General features: G+C 38.2%; 1 protein-coding gene across 1 annotated transcript in view; it reads right to left on the bottom strand.

Moving 5' to 3' along the window:
• Positions 1-16,295, bottom strand: part of LOC109925625 (coiled-coil domain-containing protein 149) — a 135,275-nt gene that overhangs the window by 50,661 nt on the left and 68,319 nt on the right. The window contains exons 7-8 of the mRNA XM_048604901.1: positions 4,820-4,892; positions 1,707-1,791 (exon numbers count right to left, since the gene is read on the bottom strand). Coding sequence (XP_048460858.1) covers positions 1,707-1,791; positions 4,820-4,892 — 158 coding nt within the window. The remainder of the gene's footprint in view (positions 1-1,706; positions 1,792-4,819; positions 4,893-16,295) is intronic.

Below are 16,295 nucleotides of genomic sequence, written 5' to 3'. Positions count from 1 at the left end.
TTTTTACTTCTAGCTGAATCTTAGCTAATTCTAGTGACGATACATCCAAGTTCAGGATGGCCCGCTTTAAATTCTAAAGGCTAGACAACTACTTTAAATATCTCATTCTTATGAGATTCCACTTGCATTTCTACCCTTAATTTATCTGCTAACTCAGTTTAACCTAAGTCAAAGACTTCGAAAATCCACTGCTGCCTGTTCTACTCTCAGAAAAGTCTTAGCAATATTCAAAGCCATTTTGAAAGTCCAAACCAGGAAAGAAACTTCACTGCAACACTCTCATTTTGTATCTAGAAATTCCACATAGGCATTTCTTTAAAAGAGATATATGTCCATCTTAAATTCATCTAGTTCTGAACTCACAAAGATCCCCACTCTGTTACAATCCCAGCTGAAGCTATTACGGGGTAAATCAGATCCCAGAATATAACCTGGCTTAGTAGCTCATATGTTTAATACTTTTAGTTAGTTAATGCAATGGTTTGTCATTAAAACATTTTCACATGAAGTTGTAAGCATTCGTCAACAGCAAAACAAACAATAATACACAAAGAAGATAAAAATGTGATACAGATGTAAAATACAGTTTAGAAAAATCTTAACACAACAGCAAAACAAAGTTTCAACCTGTTTCCCAGCACTATCTATTCCAGAGAGTCAATCCAAGAAAAATATTCATCCTATCTTAATTTTTAAGTATTTATCTAAGTGAAGCTTTTCAGTTTCATTTTCTTGACCTGTAGAGTCAATTTTACAACTCCTTTGCAGCTGACAGCATAAACATTTCTGATGCTCTAAATGTTTTCAGTCTAAAATACATGTAGCTTCTATCCTAAACTCTCCTGCTTTGAATAATTCGCAGAGTGGAAAAGTACTGCTGCTGCAGTGACCCGTTTCCCTGAACTAAACGGAACAAAACTCCTGCTAAGTGAAAAGATTTTCCCCTTTGAACAAACTCATGTTTTCTTCTAAACCGAAGTCCAAACAAAACTAATTGATTTGTTCTGTTTACTTTGCCCATCAAACACAGAATTATAAACATTTTGTTCCATAAATACCACAGGAGTCTTCCAGGCACTTCACTGTGTCTTCCTCGGACTGTGCATTTATGTGACTGTTCCAGAATGAGTCTAACCTTTTTGAAAAAACCTTCACAGCACTACCCCACTTCTGTTTGCCTCTATCCAAATCCAAAAATCTAATATATTTTGTACATGTTTCATCAAAACAGAAAAACAAAATTGATCTATGTTTACAATGAAAAGTGACACACATCAAATTGGTTACAAACGTAAACAATTATTACTCCCAATTCACAACACACTAGTCTAGAGGAGTTCGCCTGACTTACGGATTCTGATTCATTCAGTAATTGGTCTTACAGCCAATAAAGAATCCTAATGAACCCTATCCAAATTCCTTAAAATTGGTGAAACTATCTGCAAGGGTAATTTTGTCTGGGCTAAGAAAATGGATGAGAACTAGAAGCATATGGTGAGTTTAATAATGTTGTGGGCAGAGAGCTTCTCTGTTCATCGTTGTAAAACTTCAGAATTAGTTTGGATTAAGGCATCATTTCAACTCTGCAGACTGAAGAATTAAGTAGTGGTTCGACAGGGTGAGTGTAAAGCTGTTCAAGAACATGCTAAGAGTGAAATATCCAACTGGACAGGAAGATAAAGAATATTTCTCTTAACAAGTCTCACCTTGTTTAGCAGAAAGAACTCCCGTAAGTGCACTACTGCTGCTTTTTCCGCTTGTCTTTGGGTGTTTTTTACGCTCAAGAGCATTCTAGGTGAAACATAAATTATAAAATGAAGAGGTAGCATAAATTTTAATATTAAAGAAAGCCAATTTCCTTGGTCTCAAGACACCATGTGGCTCAACTGATCAATGAAGGCCTGGTAAGAAAGCAACCAATTAGCAGTTCATTCTGATTGTTAATCTCAACCACTACATTAAACACTAAATATATGTATCTCATTAGATTTAGAAATACATCGACAACCAACAAAATATATTTCAAAGTGACTGAAAAATAAAATAATAGGTTCCATGAAATGTCCTGATAGACAAATAATCCATTTGTTAAAAAAAATCAATTTCAGTCCAACATTTATTCATGGGGAATGAAGTGACCAAACATAAATTAATTTATTCCTCAAGATGAGAGAGAAAGCTGAGGAGGAAATACCTAATTTCTTAAACTATCTACCTTGGAACACAGCAGCAAGTTAGGATTTATAAACAGGAGCACAGATCATAAAAAAGTAATGTTGAATTTATGCAAAACATGGCTTATCCCACAGGGATTCAAATATCATATTTGCTTGAAAACTAGACTCCCAGTAAAGCTATAAGCAGAAAGAGAATTTTCTGTTTTATTAATGAGGCACAAGTTTTTCAATAAATAACTATTAACCCATACGCAGAAATTTTGGCCGTGGCTGCAGAAATGTAAAAACTGAAAGAGCTACAGATGCTGTAAATTAGAAACAAAAACAGAAATAGCTGGAAAAGTTCAGCAGGTCTATGGACCATCTATGGAGAGAAATCAGAGTTAATGTTTTGGGTTGACTGACCCTTCCTCATAATGCAGTGAGATCAGCTGTCTGTGGAATGTTGAATGTCGCTGAAATATCTATGATCCTGGGTGGATTCAAAGTACGAAGGATGAAACTTGAGGTGGAATCCACGTGGGGTGAGTCTGAGCCGGAGGCAGTCACTGAGGAATGTGATATGGCTGTGGAAATGAGTTTTAACAAATACCTGGTCAAACACCAGGAATGACAGTGAAATTAACGTCGGTGGACAAGAAAAAAGATTGGAACGGAAATCCCGTTGGGGAGAGGAGCAGAGCTTCTTCAAGGTGGGCATGCCTAAAAGAGATGTGGCAGTGGGTTAAATACTAAATAAAAACAGAAGAAACTGAGGAAGGGTCACTCGACCAGAAACATTAACTCTGATTTCTCTCCACCGATGCTGCCAGACTTGCTGTGCTTTTCCAGCAACTTCTCTTTTTGTTACAGTAATGCATCCAGCTTTGAGTACTCTTTTATAGGAAGGTTGTTTAAACATTGAGGCTGAACTATGTACCTTAGAATCATAGTCATAGAGTCACCCAGTCATATAGCACATAAACAGACCCTTCAGTCCAACTCGTCTATCCCATACAGTTTTCCCAAACTAAACGAGACCCATTTGCCTACATTTGGCCCACATCCCTCTAAACCTTTCCTGTTCATGTACCTGTCCAAATGTGTTTTAAATGTTGTAACTGTACCTAAATCTACCACTTCCTCTAGCAGTTCACAATGCACAACACTCTGCGTGAAAAAGTTGCCCCTCAGGTCCCTTTTAATCTTCCCCTCTGATCTAGTTTTGAACTCCCCTACCGTAGAGAAAAGACCTTTGCTATTCTGCTTATCTTTGCCTCTCATGATTTTATAAACTTCTACAAGGTCTCCCCTCAGTCTCCTACGCTCCACAGAAAAAAGTACCAGCCTATCCAGCCTCTCCTTAGAACTCAAACCCTCCGGTCTCAGGGTAACATGCTTGTAGATCTTTTCTGCACCCTTTCCAATTTAATAACATCCTTCTTACAGCAGGGTGACCAGAACAGTACGCGGTATTCCAAAAGTGGCCTCACCAATGTCCTGTACAGCCATAACATGACGTCCCAACTCTTATACTCAATGGTCTGACCAATGAAGGCAAGGTGCCCAATGCCTTCTTCGCTATGTTGTCTACCTGTGATACCACTTTCAGGGAATTATGCACCTGAGCCTCTAGGTCTCTCTGTTCTTCAATTGGATGGCACCAAAATTGCGGAAGTATAGTTATGAGAAGAGATTTGTGTTTCTAGAGCTGTTTCCAATAGAGCATAGAAGATGAGAGAGGATTTTATCTTAATTATGAATTTTAATTCTGATGAAGCTAAAAGAAAAAGACTATTTCTTCTAGTTGGGGACTCAAGAAGTGGTCAATTTTAAGTTGTCACTAAGAATGAAATCATGATTTATTTAAACGGTATGCAATTGAGCACAGAATGCTTTATGGTACTGAGCAGTTGAAGCAGAAAAAGAGAAATGTTTAAGTGGCAACATTGGTATGATGGGCCAAGTGGCTGTCTTGTGTGCTTTAATGTCTATCATTCTGTGGTTGTTACTCCTGGGTGACAAAATGTAGTGGCTACCTGTGAAGAAATGACCAAAGAAAGCTGTTAGGGATTTGAGGTAAACAAAAGGAGGGAGCATTTAAGAAGTAGGATTATCTATTTGTTGGGTTAAATAAATGCTTTTGCTGCTCTCTGTGAAATTGTGCCCTCTAAAATGATTTACCTGCAGTCTTTATCCATGAGTATTACAACTCTTGGCTAAAATAATAAGTTCACTAGACTAATGGCAGAGGCTTAAATCTTAATGAAGGACTTAAACACAAATTAATTGATAAATAGAATCTTGCCAGTTTGAAAAAAATTGTGATCTTTCCTTTGTTTAAATCTTTATTTTGGATTAAGACCTTTGAAGACTTAAGATAGATAAAACTTGCAGGGTTGTAAAAAAAAGTATCAAAGAACTGCCATTTTTGATTGAATAAGTGGCAAGCATCATTTTGGATATTTTAATGTTAGACACCTTTGTACAGAAGTACTAAGTATATTCTAAAGCACTAAGTGTATTCCATACTGAAGGGCTGACAGTATCACTTCACCATTTAAAATTTGAGTTGACTACAATGAACATTGATTATTGCTTTCTGCTGATCAAAGAATGTGAGGTCTCACTGGGGACCAACAATTTGTTACAGTGAACAATACCTTATATTTCGAAATGTTATTTTTAAGAATGTTGACTTCTTCCTGGATCTGCTTCAAATGTTCATGCAGGTACCTAAGAAATTAGAAAAAGAGGAATTGAAATGATGTGACTTTGCCCCTGCTCTCCTAAAGTCAAAACAGATTGACAAATTTTCAAAACGACCTTTCTAAAAGTGAGCTTGAACAGTGCGCCTTTATTGGAGGGTCATGCCCATAGCATCAGTGACCCCATCAGTCATATGTCAACTTGTTCTGCATCACAACAAACAATTGTATTCATACTGATTCATTTAATATGATTAAGTTAACTTGCTCTAATATTTGGAAGTTTGTACTTGAATGGGATAATCAGCAATATTTTTATTTGCATATTGTAATATCTTCATTAAATGCTGTTAGAGTCTTAGCCCAATCTGCAGACAAGATCTATCGAAGACCTAGATCTGCAGACAAGATTGATTAAAAGGGTCAAACCAATAGCAAAATCTAATGTCTCTCAGAGACATAGAGCCACACCAGAATAGACCTGTAAAAATAAATACTTGCTTTACATGACCAACAGAAATCTGAAAGCATTGTACAGCCAAACACAGAATCACAGAATGGTTAAACCACAGAAAGAGAGCCACTCTGTCTTCTCTTCATAACTCTGCACATTCTTCCCTTTTTTAAAAATTCAGTCATGGGACATGGGCATCACTGACTGGCCAGGATTTATTGCCGTCCCTAGCCTACCCTTGTACTGAGTGGCTTGCTGGTCATTCAGAGGGCAGCTGAGAGTCAACCACAATTTCAGGTAATAATCCAATTTCCATCCAAACGCCTCAATAGAGCTTTGCTCCCACCACATTTACAGGCAGCACATTCCAGATCCTAACCACAGTCTTCATGAAAAAAAAATCACTCTTATGTCACCATTGTTACTTTGGCCAATTACTTTTGAATCTGTTCCCTCTCTTTATCAATCCATTCCAGTGAGAACATTGTTTTCCCCATCTACACGGTCTAGCATCCTCAGGATCTTGAATATTGCCATCAAATCTTCCATCAAAATTTCCTTCTCTGAGGAGTTCAGCCTCAACTTCTTCAATCTCACTCTGTAACTGGAGGTCTTCATCCATGACAACATTCTCATGAATCATTTTTGCACTGTCTCAAGTGTGGACAACAGCTGGGGCTGAACCATAAAAAAAAATTTAACATAAATTCATTGCTTTTGTACTCAATGACCCTATTGATAAAACTGAAAATGCCATATGTTTTATTAATCACTCTCTCAAACTATCCTGCCACTTTCAATTATTAAAGCAGACTCTTACACCCCTTTAGAATTGTGCTTTTTGATTTATATAGCCTCTGCAGATTCTTCCAAAATGAATCACTTCACACTTCACAATCTTCCAATTGTTTGCCCATTCTGCCAACTGTCATGACCCCAATGAGAAGAGTGTGCTGGAAATTAAGCCACATTATTCCAGGAACCATCACAAATGTATAAATTGCCATTCGAATCATAAAGATGGTTAATTGTCTGATGTTGACTGCAATCAGAAACTCAGACCAGATTCATCAATAAACAAAACTTATTAGATATAAATGTATCCTTTAATAAGCTGGAAAGCAGATTACTTAAACTGTATTCCCTTCAAACCATACATGCACATATTCAGCCACAAAAGGGAATAGAAACACAGAACATATCTTTCCCAGTTTGGACAACATTTGCTAAATAAACCCAAATGCGCAAAAAATTATGCTGACAACTAATTTAAGATTGGCAGTTGGACTTGCTGTGTAGTGCACCTGTGTGTACTGGAAATGAATATTAATATACATGACCCCCTTCTTTGCTGAAAGAAGAAATATACAACCTGTCTGAACTCAACAAAATAGTAATAGCTATTCTCTTGTTCATTTCTCAGGCACCGCCTTGACCAATGAGAGTCAACCTGACTGGTTTAAAATTTAAACAAAGTTTGTCAGTTATCAGTCAGTCATCTTGCTGGTGCATTCTCCTTGCCATGCTTCTATCAGTCAGAATCAACTTGCCAACCCATCAGCGCTTTCCTCTAATATAGCATTTCCATTTTTTGGTACTCTTGTGAATTGTCCCGATGAGTGCAAAATAAAAAGCTTCAACAAAATGTGTATTTTTTCAGCTATTCTGTTTCCTGTTACTCAATGTCATGTCTATGTTGCTACTGTCTCTTTTATTGCATTCCAATTATGTTAGCACTAAATACCCTTAAAGCTGAGAAAAAAACAGACATTTTTTTCATTGATACATAACTAGTAATTAGGATATGACAGAGCATCTTGTGTGTCTGCAATGTAGTTTGTACAGAACACCCATCTTAAGTAAACACATCAACAGTAGATATTGCCATCTTGAATCTCTCCAACACAGTCATCACATTTGAGTGTGCACTTCAGCCAGCCTAACTCATAAGGGAGGAAGAGGAATGTCAGGGCGGTTTGCTCCAGACTTCAGTTACTTGTAGTGAGATACAGGCTCAGAATGGGATTGATATGACCAATAATGCACTGAATAAAGGGAGACCAGCAAAACAGAGAATGAGGATCTGCTGAAACTGATGTTATCAAATAGACACAATGTATTGCTGCCTGTGAACATAAGGATATTGACTTTTGGAAGGACAGACAGAACCATGACTGTAGCAGCCTGAAGCCAAAGACTATCCAAAATGTGGAGCAGTTTGAGTAGAGAGTGGGTGTGGGGGAAGTGGTTGCTGTAAGTGATCAACTATTTAAAGGGATAGATATACTTCTTGTAAGCTGCAATTGAAGTTTCATAATGTGTTAACTATGTGGTGCCAGGTTGTGTTTATAAACTGCTTGATAAGATATTGAACAGAGATGGGGTGGGTAAAACAATATAGAGGCAAGGTCGTGTTAGAGAGTACAAGGCACTGGAGATAAATTTAAAACCAAACCTTGAAGGGTTATAATCTTTGGTTAACCTGCACAGTGCCAAAGGTTCTTTTTCCCTTTTGTGTGTCGTCTCCTCTGTAAAATTTGGCAAACCCTGGTTGTGATGTCTTCTTAACTTTCCCAAAGAGGATTATGTTTTTTTCATAATTCCCTTATAGTTTCACTTTTGTGCAATTTGCCATTTGACAATACCAAAACACAGAATTCAAATTGTATAAGATTACAACCATGAGCAGATCTCAGAAAATTGAGTGGAAATAGTTCCATTTCCACCAGAACTAATTTTGTCTTTAAACTATTTGGGTGTAAACTGGACCCATTTCAGATAATCTACGCTTCAGAGTCAACAGCTATTGTAATTCAAGGATGACATTTATGCTCTTATAAAACATCACTCCATGGCTGCGATATTCAAGTGAGAATGAGACTGTCAAAAGGAAATAAAAAGAAAAATGAGTTTTATTGTGAGATGTGACCTTTTAAGCAGAAAGAAAAAAATGGCAAGATTTGAAAATGAGGTTTAAAAATAGTACACTGGCCATTTTTTTCTAAGCAGACATAGGGCTGGATATTAAACAGAAGAATGTTAAGGAAAGAAGAGAAAGGTTTTCTGACAAATGGTAATCAGCAAGAGCAGGCCATTCATCCTTTCTGTCCATGCTGACTCTCTCCAATAGCAACTTTGCTAGTCCTACTCCCCCATAATTTCCCTGTGACCTTGATGGTTTATTTCCCTTTCAGGCAATGATCCAATTTCCTTTTAAAAGCCACAATAGAATTGACTTCCACCACTTTCTCAGGTATTGCAATCCAGATCCTAAAATCATTTTCATTCCATTAGCATTGCTTCATTCTCAAATCACGTTAAAATCAATGAGCTCTAGTTCTTGACCCTTTTGCTAATGGGAATAATCTCTCCCTATCTACTCTGTCCTGACTCCAAATGATTTTGAACATTACTATCAAATATTTTCTCAACATTCTCTCCTCCAAAACAGCTCCAGCTTCTATTCAAGTCACTAAGAATGCTCAGAGATAACACTGTGGAGCTGGAGGAACACAGCAGGCCAGGCAGCATCAGAGGAGCCAGAAAGTTGACATTTTGGGTCAACTCTCCTGTTCCTCTGATGCTGCCTGGCCTGCTGTGTTCCTCCAACTCCACACTGTATTATCTCTAACTCCAGCATTGGCAGTTCTTGCTATGTCTGACTGAGAATCCTCATCCTTGGAATCTTTCTCATAAAACTATTCTGTACCTTTCCCAATGCCTTCACATCTCTACTAAAATGTTGTGCATGGAATTGGACATGGTGTTCAAGTCAAAGTTGAACCAGTGATTTTTAAAGGTTTACCAAACATCAGCTTCAACTTCTTTCCAAACCTGTACTGCCACCTTCAACAACTGGTGCACTCATGGCCTCTCTGCTCCTTTACCCATGTTAGAAAAGTATCCTATTTTATATTGACTCCTTATTCTTCCGACCAAAATATATCACTTCACTCAGTCCTACACTAGGTCAGTTGACTGGATGATGCAGGGTAACACTAATAGTAAGGGTTCAATTCCTGCACTGCCTGAGGTTATCATGAAGGAATCTTCTTTTCAATCTCTCCCATCACCTTCGGCATGGTGACCCTCAGGTTAAACCACCACCAGTCATCTCTCTTTCTAATGAGAGAGCAACCCTATGGTCTGGTATGGTGTGCAATAATTGAGAATTAGTTGAGCGTGTCATGACGTGTGCTTCTTTGCTTTAACTAGGTAAATAAACCTCTTCCAGTACATGGAAAAACATGGCATTACATTCCTGTCGCTAACCTAATCAATAGCCACATAGTCTCTGAGTCAGGCTTTCCCTGCTGTCCATCGGCAGGATATCTCCCAGCAGCTTCCTGTATAACTCAGTGTCAATTCAAAGGAGGAATCTACGTAGAGCATGCGCGTTCCCCACCACAGCCATTCACTAGTGCCCTTGCCTGTCAGCCAGCCCAGACTGCTGGTGCATATGCTGATCCTGCAGTCCAAAACCAGACTCTCTCAGTTCAGGCCATCCTGTAAGGCCATCTGCAGGCTCGCCACACTGGAACTGTGATAACACAGCTGCTTTCTCATTCCCCACTTATACTTCAGTTCTCTTCTTTGCAGTTCCCCTTTAATTATTTCGGCTGAAACTGACCTGTGCAGGTTATCAATTGGACAGAAACCCAAAAGTCAGATATTTATGTTGTGATTGGGTTACAAAGGCACAAACAGTGCAATAACAGTTTCTCATACTTTTGATGAGTCATAACAATATAATTCTACCTCATGTGCTGCTTGTACATCAGCACAAAAATCATTCTCTTAACTCAGAAAACTTCTGTAGGTAATTCCAATTCAATTATGGGCAGCATTCAGCAAGAATTTGTTCTCAATATTTGCTGATTCATGACTTATGCCAATTTGTATAACTTTGCATATTTTGTCCAATTTAAATTTCAGCTCTAACTGTTTCTGACAGACTGCATCAGGACTATCTGTGCCATAGCCTGCATTTTAACGCTGCTAGTTTGTCCAGTTTGAGTTTCACTGGTCAAAATATGAATGAAAGGGTGTCATGCAAATTAAACGTTTAAAGGAGAGAAATGATGATATCCAGGACTCACCATGAGAGGGAAGCCACAAGATTTCATGGTTTTCAAAAAACAAAAATACTTTATGATACACGTAACATCAATAATACAATTTACACCATACGCACAACTTATTTCTAACATGCAGAATTAACATGTGGTAAATGTGAGTAATATCACACAACCCACAGCGCTCATCAAATAGCAAATAGCAAATATGACAAATACAGATTACCCCAAGACACTAAATACATAATGGATCACCAAATCTCATTAAATTTCACAATTTTACACTTTGTCAATCTAGTCTGGAAACTACCTTTCCAAAGCCATTCCATCATGGACTGCCTAAATGACTGCTTCTGTTCTGTTACTTTACCCACCTGTCCTTAGAACAACAAAACTGCACTCCAGAACATACTCACGAGCACAAGCCCAGATTTTCACTAACAGTTAGCTTCACTGAGCCCAGGTTTTCCCTATGTTCCAGTCTAACTCAGATGTATGAAGCAAATACTGCTTGTGATTTTTCAACCCTCACTCTCTCAGCTGCACTAATGAATTAATGCTCACAGCTTCTTCCGAATCCCTCACAACTGCAGCCAACCCAACTTCCCAATTTCCCAAATCTCCATGACTTCTGAGTCCTGATTGCACTAAGCTTTCAACTGCTCTTGACTTCTCACTGTGCCCCTTGACACAGTACAGTTCAATTTCACTGCAATATAACTAAAAACCAGCACTTCCAAAATTCAGTCTGGCCCTCTCTTTGTCTCTTTTTCCAAGTATCTAGATCGAGAACTGCTTTTCCGTGACCCAACTTTCCCGAGTGACCTTTAGAAATCCTTGTAACAAGCGCCTCACCAAGTGCTGGGCAGAATTGCATGTTGCCATCTGACTACTCTTTTAACTCTCTGTATCCCTGAATGTCAGAAATGTCAGCTAAAATAGGTATTCATTGCATCCGTGAAAAGGCAACAATGTTACTTTTAACGCTTACGCATATTTGGTAGGAGTGAGCAAGTCTGTTAGTGCCATGAAACAGTTTGAAAAGGTTAACTTAGTACAGTGGACAGTCAAGAAGGTTAACTAAGGGAACAAAGGGATCTTGATCACTGGGCCAAGGAATGGCAGATGGCGTCTAATTTAGGTAAATGCGAGGGGTTACATTTTGGTAAGACAAATCAGGGCAGGACTTACACAGTTAATGGTAGGGCCCTGGGCAGTGTTGTTGAACAGAGAGACTTAGGGATGCAGGTACATAGTTCCATGAATGTGGCATTGCAGGTAGTCAGGGTGGTGAATAAGGGGTTTGGCGTGCTTGCCTTCATTGGTCAGAGCACTGAGTACAGGAGTAGGGATGTCATGATACGGCTGTACGAGACATTGGTTAGGCCACATTTAGACTACTACATACAATTCTGGTTGCTTGCTATAGAAAGGATGTTATTAACCTGGAAAGAATGCAAAAAAGATTTAAAAGGATGTTACTGAGACTGGAAGGCTTGAATTATAAGGAGAGGCCTCCCTGGAGTGCAGGAGGTTGAGGGGTGACCTTATAGAGGTTTATAATATCAAGACGGCATGGATATTGTGAATTGCCAAGGTCTTTTCCCCAGGGTAGGGGAGTCCAAAACTAGAGGGCATAGGTTTAAAGTGAGAGAAGAAAGATTTAAAAGGAACTGAAGGGGCAACTTTTTCACACAGAGGGTGATTCGTATATGGAACAAGCTGCCAGAAGAAGTGGTAGAGGCCAGTACAATCAAAGCATTTAAAAGACATTTGAACAGGTACATGGATAGGAAAGGTACAGAGGAACATGGATCAAATGCTGGCATTTAGGATTAGTTCAGTTTAGGAAACTGGGTCAGCATGGTCGAGCTGGGCTAAAGGGTCTGTTTCTGTGCTGTATAACTCAATGATTTGAAAGTAGGAGATAAAAAGTTTGGGGCTGTTGAAGAATTGTATCAGCACTTCAATCATCAGGAATCAAAAAGTGGCAAGTAACATTCACACCATACAAATGCCAGGCAATGACAATCTCCAACAAGAGAGAATCTAACCACTGCCTCTTGTCAATCAACATCCTAGAGGTTACCATTAAGCAGAAACTGATCTGTACCCTCCATATAAATACTGTAGTTACCACAGTGGGTCAGAAACAAGGGATTCTGTAGTGAGTGGCTCAGCTCCTGCATCCTCAAACCCTGACCACTATCAACAAAGAAAAGTCAGGAGTATGATGGAATGCTCCCCACTTGCCTAGATGAGTGCAGCTCCAATAACACTCAAAAAGCTTGACATCATCCAAGATAAAGTAGTCCAAATGAAAGTAGTCCAAATCTAACACATTTACCATCAACGTACAGTGGTAGCAATATATATCACGTGCAATAGCTCTCTAAGACCCCGACGCAGCACTTTCAAAACCCTTAACTTCCACCACCTAGAAGGACAAGGGCAGCAGAAGTGTGGGAACACCACCATTTACAGGTTCCCCTGCAAGCTCCCACACCATCCTGCCTTGGGATTACTATCACTGTTCGTTCACTGTTGCTGGATCAAAGGAGGAATTCACTTCCTAATAATATTCAGGGTGTACCTACAACTGAAGTACTGCAATGGTTCAAGAATACAGTTCACCACAATCTTCTCGAGGGTAATTAGGGATGGGCAATAATTATTAGCCTTTCTCGTAAAGTCCACATTCCATGAATGAATGCCTAAAAGAGAAAAGTGTGATCCTGATAGATGTTGAGTTAGCTACAATTAAATTATAAATGAAATAAATCCAATTTGAGAATAAAAGAGAAATAAAAAAATGGAATTTGAAAGAGAGGGGAAAAAAAAGACAAATACAGAACTTTGAATTAAAATACCAAGAGAGCAAGAAAAAGTTCAAAACAGGAAAAGGAAAAAGCAAAGGCAAGCCTTGGATTTTAACGACAAAATGTAAGTGTGAAAATATGAACCAAACGAATAAAAATTTGGATTAAACAAACAGGGCTGGCAGTAAAACTTGCAGAAGATTCAGAATTAATGCTTGGCTTTGATCTGATGAGCAGCATTCATTTAGTGGCTAATTTTGCTGCGGATAGAGTTAAAATGTATTTTACCTCATTTGAGAAAATTGCCATGACTCTAGTGGCGGAAAGAAAATTGGATCATTTGACAGCAGAATGGATTCAAGAAAAAGTTTTGCAGGTGCAACCATCTCTTTCCACTGAACAGTCTTGTGATTATGATACAGTAAAAGGTGTCGTTCTCAATGCTTTTGAGTCAGCGCGAGACGTTTATAGACAAATGTTTTTAAAAGTAAGGAATAAACAGAGCTAGAGTTTTGCAGAACACGCTAAAGAAAAGGAAGCCAGGCAGCATCAGAGGAACAGGAAAGCAGATGTTTTGGGTCGGGATCCTCCAGCTCCACACTGTGTTATCTCAGACTCCAGCATCGGCAGTTCTTACTATCTCTAAAGAAAAGGACATTATTTTTGATAGATAGTATCTGTCGATGAAGGTTGAACAAGACTTTAAAAACTAAGGGAGATGGTTCTGATGGAAGAATTTAAAAATAGGAACTTATGTGAATAAGGTCCCACCAGGAAGACCGTAAAGTCTCTGAGATAAGGAGAACAATAGTAATGTCAGACTGATGGTAAGTTGTCTCACAAACATTTTAATAACAAACTTTTGTTATTGGAGATATAAAAATTCTGATGGTAATGAGGAAAATGTCCCAGGGAAGAAACAGACCTTCCTCAGAGTAATATGAGAGACCACCTGGAGGATAAATTTGATTGAAAAGACTAACATCTTATCTTCATCATAAAACAATGCCAGTAAAGGCTGGATGTTGGACATTAAAAGGCAAAACTGTAGCATTTGTAAGATTGCACAGCAATCCTCCTGAAAATGCAGTCCAAGTGAGTGAAGGTTATGACAAGCTAATAGTTCTTCTGTGTTTAGTATTACAGTGGATTAGGGTGCAGAAAATGATAGAAGTTTTCTGTTTAATGGTGAAGTGCCCTCTCGTTGTGGCAAAAGGTAATTATTATTCTTAATGATACAGGAACAGCACAGTCACTGATGTTGGCAATTGATGAGAATTACCCTCTAGAAAATTCACAGAATAAAAATAGATTGTTACAGGGTAGTGTTGGAATTTTGTTATCTATTTCTTTGTATGAGTTAAATTAAAATGCACTTTAATTACCAGTCATGTGAATGTTGGTGTGGTTCATAGTTTGCCTATTGACGGTGTGGATTCTTTTAAATTAGGAAATCAATTGGTTGGAGATAAGATATTGTTGTCTCCAGTAATTTTGGGGAAGCCCAATGAGATTATGAAAACCAAAAAGTTGTAAAGAAAATCTGAATGACCTAAAAGAATCCCAGGCTTTCTGTAAGTCTGAGATCCATCGGCAGTTCTTACTATCTCTTTCTGTAAGTCTGCTGTGAGAATTATGACCAAAGATCAATCTTAAAATGATACTGGAGCATCAGGTTGAAAAGAAAAATGTTCAAGGCAACAGGTGATGAGTTAAAGCTATCTGAATTAAAACACATGACAAACATGAGCAAGGTGTGGGAAAGCAGATATAAACAGTACTTGGAGCAAATTATGAAACAAAAGAAATCAACGCTTTGAAGGAGAGTACAAAAAGTATCCATTGAATCCCAACATAATATACCTGTAAAGAAGGAGATATGTTCTTAAAAGTAAGTTAATACTTCAAAATGATGAGGCATCAAATCTTGCTGGAAGGGAATTAGACAAAGCTTGAAGCCAATCAGAGGACACAAAGCAAAAAGAATTTAAGAACATTTATGAGCTAAATAAAAAGGAATAATCAAGCTTCCCCAACTGATATAAAAATATCCTGAACAATGTTTACAAAACAGCTAAAGAGAAGTTCTTTTGCATAGAAAGAAGCAGGGCTAATAGATATGTGTCTTCTAGAAAAGTCAGCTGAAGGGTTAAGTCATAGAACTTCAGGTTAAAAATAACCTTGAATGAAAACAGGATGAGGTGAATTCATTTGCTCCTAACACTTCAAATGCATGTCCAGTTGAACCTTTTTTATCCCCAACAGACAGAGCCATGAAAAAAAGATAGCCATGACAGAAAATTGAGATCAGCAATTTAAACTTGAATAGAGCGGTCAGAGTATGTTTCAAAAAATGAAAACTCTGACTATAAGTTGTTATTTGATTTTGAAGTAGAACAAAATAATTTGCTGAGTCTGGAGCATAAGAAACACTCTGTCCAGGATTTCTCTTTGGATTCCAATTCACAGCCACTAATACCTGCAATGCTATTCTTGCTAAAGTTAACCAGACCGAATAAGCTGCAAAAGCTCTGGGCCCATCAGCACCAACAGTCCCTAGGTGTACTTTCCACAATCCAATACAGATTTTAAAAAGCAACATGAAAAATGAGAACCAAGGTCTATTATTTTACCTAAGGACCTGAAAACACTGTAACACTATACGGAAAAAGAGATCTTTTGCAGAGACTGAAAGGAAATAAATCAACCAGTAGTAAAAACAAAAACTATTGCTGGCAGCTCACACAAGCTGGACTTTAACCCTGTTCGGTTATTAGAGATTATGTCTCATAGTTTTGCCAATATGAGATGTTCAGCAGGGAAATGTGGTAAAAGAGTAAAGAATGTTACTTAGAGAGTCATAGAGCCCTCCAGCCCAACTCATCCACGTTGACCAGGCTTCCTAAACTGAATATATCTGTACAAAATGTAACAATTCAATTGTTACATGTTTACACTATTGTAATTGGTTGTGTTGTAATAGTATGATGGAAAAAAATCATTCGTATGGTACAACATAGTTACGTTTTAAAATGTCCCCTTTAACTTGAGTTGAAACAGAATGTTCCAGAAACAGCATGGTG

Source organism: Rhincodon typus, chromosome 1, assembly GCF_021869965.1.
Source record: "Rhincodon typus isolate 14 chromosome 1, sRhiTyp1.1, whole genome shotgun sequence".
Lineage (NCBI taxonomy): Eukaryota > Metazoa > Chordata > Chondrichthyes > Orectolobiformes > Rhincodontidae > Rhincodon > Rhincodon typus.
The sequence above is the reverse complement of the archived record's forward strand: the minus strand, read 5'-3'. Positions and strand labels throughout refer to the sequence as shown.